Source organism: Plectropomus leopardus, unplaced genomic scaffold, assembly GCF_008729295.1.
Source record: "Plectropomus leopardus isolate mb unplaced genomic scaffold, YSFRI_Pleo_2.0 unplaced_scaffold4855, whole genome shotgun sequence".
Lineage (NCBI taxonomy): Eukaryota > Metazoa > Chordata > Actinopteri > Perciformes > Serranidae > Plectropomus > Plectropomus leopardus.
This window is the reverse complement of record NW_024653275.1, coordinates 1-5,977: the sequence shown is the minus strand read 5'-3', so window position 1 is coordinate 5,977 and position 5,977 is coordinate 1. Positions and strand designations below refer to the sequence as shown.

The following is a 5,977-nucleotide window of genomic DNA, read 5'->3' as shown; positions in this document are numbered from 1 at the left end:
CGGCTCTTCAGGCTGAAGGTACTGGAAAGTTATGGATCCTTGAAAAGTCCGAGAAAAGTTTTTGAAATTTTGTCTTTGAAAATGTGTGGGAACTGTGCATATAACACTCGTCCAATGAAGAGAGAGGAAGGTGAGAGGCAGAGAGCTCGTAGTCCATCATGGGTACAGAAAGACAGTGGTGTGTGTGTGTGTGTGTGTGTGCGTGCGCGCGCGCGTGCGTGCGTGCGTGTGCGTACGTTCTGCGGTGCATGTGTGCCTGCTCTGTGCTCACCTGTCCTCTCGTCTCTGTCGTCTGTCTCTGCTGTCCCTGTCCTCTGAAGCTGGTCCGCCCCGGGATGCAGATTCCTCCCCGGCTGCCTCGAGCGCCGCTCAATCCCTCCATCCCGCCTCCAAACGCCGCCGCTGCTGCAGCTGCCGCCGCCGCCGCCGCCGCCGCTGCTGCGGTGGGAGGACAGCCAATGACACAGCAGGTATTTCTGACCCGGCGTGACCTCTGACCCCTCCCCATGCTTCAAGTTCATCACAAACGCTGCAGAGCTGCGCGTCAGTCAGACACGAGGATGCAGGATTTGAGTGTAAAAACTGTTTAAGTCGAGTGAAATAAAAGATCTGCAACAGAGAATCTAGTCATTTAATACTTTTTCAAGCAAAACACAAAAAAAGATGATTCAGGTTCTTTAAGATGAGAATTTTCTGCTTTTCTTGGTCTCACGTTTGTAAAGTGAAGTGGAGCCTAAAGGGTTAAATGCATTTATGTACGATTATGGCTGATTCTGTTTTTGTCCAATCGCTGTCCTCCGCAGGTCCAGCAGCATTCAATGATGTCATCGCCCTCACCTGTGCAGGTGCAGACGCCGCAGTCGATGCCCCCCCCCCCCCAACCGTCCCCTCAGCCCCCAACCTCACAGCCCAACTCAGCCAGGTACGCCCAGGTGTTAACTACGCCCACACCGACCGCTCACTGTGACGCTGCTTCTAAATCTACTTCCTGTCTCCAGCTCCGGTCCCACGCCGTCTCCCGGGGGGTTCCAGCCCAGCCCGTCCCCTCAGCCCTCGCAGAGTCCCGCAAACGCCCGCACCCCCCAGAACTATGGCGTCCCCTCTCCCGGGCCGCTTAACACTCCAGGTGCACACGCTTTCATCAACAGGAAATGCTGAACCAGTTACATAAAGTCCTGCCACAATAAAACTCAATAAAATACGGTTCTAATGTTAAAGTATAAAGTTAAATAGCGTACTGTCATAGTAAAGTCACATTTAGTACTGCTATGATAAAGCTCAATGTTTAAGTATAAAGTTAAATAAAGTTTTGTTATAATTAGATAAATCAAAGTGCTGGTGCTTTTATTTTGATACGTGGAGTCTATGTGATTTATTGCTCGCTCCTCTTTCTGGTGCGAGCTCCTCCTGGAGGAGGCCGCTCTGTGTCAGCAGGCGGGTTTCCATTTACCCTCAGACCGCACAAATCAAAACTGCAAATACAAAATACGCCGAGTGGAAACATGTTCCAAAATGTAAACCTGTCCTCTCCCGTCCTCACCTGTCCTCTCCCGTCCTCACCCGTCCTCACCCGTCCTCTCCCGTCCTCTCCCGTCCTCTCCCGTCCTCTCCCATCCTCACCCGTCCTCTCCCGTCCTCTCCCATCCTCTCCCATCCTGTCCCGTCCTCACCTGTCCTCTCCCGTCCTCTCCCATCCTCACCTGTCTTCTCCTGTCTTCTCCCGTCCTCTCCCGTCCTCACCTGTCCTCTCCCGTCCTCTCCCGTCCTCACCTGTCCTCTCCTGTCCTCTCCTGTCCTGCAGGTAACCCCAGCTCGGTGATGAGTCCAGCAGGAGCCACGTCTCTGGAGGACCAGCAGTACATGGAGAAACTCAAACAGCTCTCCAAATACATCGAGCCTCTGCGGAGGATGATCAACAAGATCGACAAGAACGAAGGTCCGTGCTCACGGCTCCAAACACGAATATTTAGTTATTTATTTATTTTCAAATTTCCAGCTCTTTTTTCGGTCTTTATCTGTCCAACACATTCTTCTTATCTCAAGAACGCCTGGAGGGAAATTCTTCAACTTTGGCACAAACGTTCACTCAGACTGAACTGATTAGAATCTGGTGGTCAAAGGTCAAAGGTCATGGTGACATGTCTTTAGCCATCACTGCAGGACCTGAGGCGCCCACCTTGAGTCTGAGCTGATTGTAGAGACGTTCAGTGTGGACAGAAACTGTATTTTTGGGGGCTCTGTCCTGTTAAGCTGCCTGTTGCGTTTTTGAGAAAACTCAAACCGACCTGCGGAGGTTTGACTTGGTGGTTTTTGTTGTTTGTGTTGACAGACAGAAAGAAGGACCTGAGTAAGATGAAGAGTCTGCTGAACATCCTGACTGACCCAAACACCAGGTAACAGCCGATCACTGACGTCCCCCCACCAGCTCACTGCCGCATGTCCCTCACCTCGTCCATCTGTCCGTCTGTGTGTCTGTCCCTGACCCGCAGGTGTCCTCTGAAGACGCTGCAGAAGTGTGAAATCGCTCTGGAGAAGCTGAAGAACGACATGGCCGTGGTGAGGACACGACTCTGATTCTGCCTCTGTGGTTTTTGACCGGTGTCTCGCTGGTCAGTCGGACATACAACTATCACCTTTTCACAGGAGGAATTCTTTTTTTTAATTTGATTTAAATTTTTCTACTATTCTTACTTTCCTTTTTTTTAACAAAGGCTATTTATATACATAATTTACATCGTCACTTAATCGTATCTGAGGCTTCGGCAATATTGTTTTACAAACATTCATGCCAGTAAAGCAAATTGAATTAAACTGGGAGAGACAAAGAAGAAAAATAAATAAATATGCGTAATAACAAACCATTAAGAAGAATTCATAAATCATTCACAGTTTACAAATATTCAACATTCATCGGTTGATCAGTGGAGTGATTTCCTGTCACAGAATCACAGAGTCGGCAGTTGAAGGTTTGTGGAAGATTTGAGGGTCATTTTGAGAGGGAAGTCTTTGTTTAGAGGACTTTTATATTGAAAGAAACTGCTGAGCTTGACTTGTTGCAGAAATGTTTCGGAAATGTAACGACCTTTTGCAACTCCACTTCAAACAAATTCAAACGTAACTTTTTAAAGTTTGAACTCCAAATGCTTCCCCTCGCTGCCTCTCAGCTGTTTCTGTGTCCTGATTATCTGCTCAGCTCTGCTCGCGTCGTCTTTTAGGCCCGTTTCACACGGCACGCGTCAGCAGCGTGTGACTGCAGCCGCTGCTATGACTTCTGTATTTCCACATTTATAAGCACAAATTCCTCTCATTTATGAAGTCGTGCAGCTCCTGCATTGTCAACAACACGGTCCTGCAAATGTTTCAAAATAAAATGCCTTGTCAGCAACTGCTGGGATTCTGTCCACAGAGCCACTGTCAGGGGGCTTTTATTTTGAAACAGAAGCAGGGAAGTTGGAGTAAAACAGACGTCTTTGTATTTGTGTACTTCTCTGTGACAGAGAGACTTTAAACTGCAGTAAAAAGTAGTATAGAGTCAATATAAAAACACCATTTTCACTCTGTCTGAAACAAACACGCGCAGCATGCAGACAAAATCAGCCACCGTTTCTCTTGATGTGCCGCAGCTGAGAAGCGCTGCGCAGGCGGACAGTGTAAATGCTTTAACTTGTTAACATGGGCGCCGAAATAAAAAAACACTTTCAGCGCTCTGCTGACGTGTTGCTGACGCTCTGCTGATGTGCTGCTGATGCTCTGCTGACGTGCTGCTGATGCTCTGCTGACGCTCTGCTGACGTACTGCTGACGCTCTGCTGACGTGCTGCTGACGCTCTGCTGACGTGCTGCTGATGCTCTGCTGACGTGCTGCTGACGTGCTGCTGACGTGCTGCTGATGCTCTGCTGACGTGCTGCTGACGTGCTGCTGACGCTCTGCTGACGTGTTGCTGACGTGTTGCTGACGTGTTGCTGACGTGCTGCTGACATGTTGCTGACGCTCTGCTGACGTGTTGCTGACGTGCTGCTGACGTGCTGCTGTGTGAGACGGGCCTTGTTTTCGCCTGTTCGAGCTGGACATGAACCACTGAAGATAAAATCAGTTTTTTTTTTACCCCGAGAAGGAAAATGTGATAAAGTATGAGGGAGGAAGAAGTGCCAGTAAACGCCCGATTTCAAACGCCGTAACGTCTCAATCTCCGTTTATAAAATCTGAATTTGTCTCTGTGGTTTCAGCCGACGCCCCCTCCCCCCCCGGTGGCCACCAAGCAGCAGTATCTGTGTCAGCCCCTGCTGGACGCCGTCATGGCCAACATCCGCTCTCCGGTCTTCAACCACTCTCTGTACCGGACCTTCGCCCCCGCCATGACCGCCATCCACGGACCCCCCATCACGTACGTCTCTCCTCTGCAGTCAGAGCACATTTAAAGGTTCAGGTCACCAAAAACACACAGGAGACCGTCTCCAGAGTGGACACTGTGTCCTTAGAGACGTGTGTTCAGGGACATTCAGAAGTTTGAAAATCCAGCAATATTTTCTGTTTCTTCAGTTTCTAGCTGTGATAAATTTGGGGCATTTTTATTTTGGCGAGCCCGTGGGTTTTGAAGGTATGTTTCAAATTAGAGAAAAAAAGAAAACGGAAATTAAACCTATTTTTAAATAAAAAAATCATCACAGGGTTTTTTCATCAATACAACTAACTGATATACATCAACTAATAATTATGTCCTAATAATACAACAACTAAATATCAGCACAGTGAAAGACAGGTTATATTTTTAAAAAGTTTTAAAGAATAAAAAAACGCCCAGAAGTTCTAACAGAAAAAAAAAAATTAAAAAAAGGTTTTAAAGGACAAAAAATCGCCAAAAAAATTGCCAAATTTTTTTAAAGAACACACCCACCTCCCAGACCTGCAGCGTTTTTGGAAAGCATATTGTCATTAAAATCAACCAAAAAAAATGTAAACAAAAAATAGAAAAGCAGCAAAAATGTTATGTCAGAAAAAAACACCAACATTTTTAAAGGAAAAATAAATTGCCAAAAATCTTGGATGAAAAAATAACGCCTTCCAGACCTGCAGGCCAGCGTTTTTGGAAGGCATGATTTCTTTTTTTTCCTGACAGAGGTTTGGACTAAGCCCTCAGTGTCCTCAAATCCTAAAAATGCTCCTGAAAGGAGATAAAACTAAAAACTGCTTCAGCTTCACAAAAGAAAAAAATGCAGGAAATGAGCACAAAAAGAAGTAAAAGAAAAAAAACACTTCAAAGTGATTTTTAAAAAGTCTCTCAGTGAGTTTAAATCTCGGCTGAAGCTGCAGCTGAAAAACGTGCGAATCACTGATCCTCGGCTGTGTTTCTGGTCCTCAGGGGCCCCAACGTCTCCGGGAGGAAGCGCAAACACGAGGAGGACGAGCGGCAGACCATCCCCAACATCCTGCAGGGCGAGGTGGCGCGCCTCGACGTCAAGTTCCTCGTCAACCTGGATCCTTCGTTCTGCAGCAACAACGGCACCGTGCACCTCGTCTGCAAACTGGGTGAGACGGACTCGGAGAGCCGAAGGTCGGGCTGAAGGTCAGAGCCGAGCAGACGATTGTCTAACCGCCGTTTGTTCTCTCGTCAGATGATAAAAACCTGCCCAGCGTTCCTCCGCTGCAGCTCAGCGTTCCTGCCGATTATCCCGATCAGAGTCCGTACTGGGCCGACGACGGGGACCAGTATGGTGAGGCAACTTCGCCATTTCCAGCTTTTATCCACAGATTGTTCTCCACACAGTGAAAGGCTCGGCAGAGGTGCATTTGTCAGGTTCCTACGGTCATGAAAACCAGGAAAAGTCCTGAGATTTGCAAATATTTCCTCATTTAAAAAAATCACCAAAATTTTGTAAAGAAATGAAATGTGGCCCGAAATGTTTAAAGAAAAAAATGTTTTTTTCTTGTCAAACTTTAAAAATCTTTAAAACTAAAATAGAAATTGAAGAAAAAAAAA

The 5,977-nt window shown here is 47.0% G+C and overlaps 1 protein-coding gene across 1 annotated transcript; it reads left to right on the top strand.

Moving 5' to 3' along the window:
• Positions 1–305: 305 nt before the first annotated feature.
• On the top strand, positions 306–5,884 carry LOC121939449 (mediator of RNA polymerase II transcription subunit 15-like). Its single transcript, XM_042482471.1, has 9 exons — positions 306–470; positions 804–922; positions 999–1,126; positions 1,802–1,936; positions 2,330–2,393; positions 2,490–2,556; positions 4,227–4,384; positions 5,360–5,526; positions 5,613–5,884. The coding sequence occupies exons 1-9, from the start codon at positions 336–338 to the stop codon at positions 5,765–5,767; spliced, it is 1,128 nt and encodes a 375-aa protein (XP_042338405.1). The 5' UTR covers positions 306–335; the 3' UTR covers positions 5,768–5,884.
• Positions 5,885–5,977: the final 93 nt, after the last annotated feature.

Excerpts from the sequence above, each read along its gene's own strand:
- LOC121939449 (XM_042482471.1), top strand. The coding sequence starts at position 336 with ATGCAGATTCCTCCCCGGCTGCCTCGAGCGCCGCTCAATCCCTCCATC. Across the intron at positions 1,937-2,329 it reads CAAGATCGACAAGAACGAAG|ACAGAAAGAAGGACCTGAGT; the intron begins GTCCGTGCTCAC and ends TTGTGTTGACAG. Across the intron at positions 4,385-5,359 it reads ATCCACGGACCCCCCATCAC|GGGCCCCAACGTCTCCGGGA; the intron begins GTACGTCTCTCC and ends TCTGGTCCTCAG.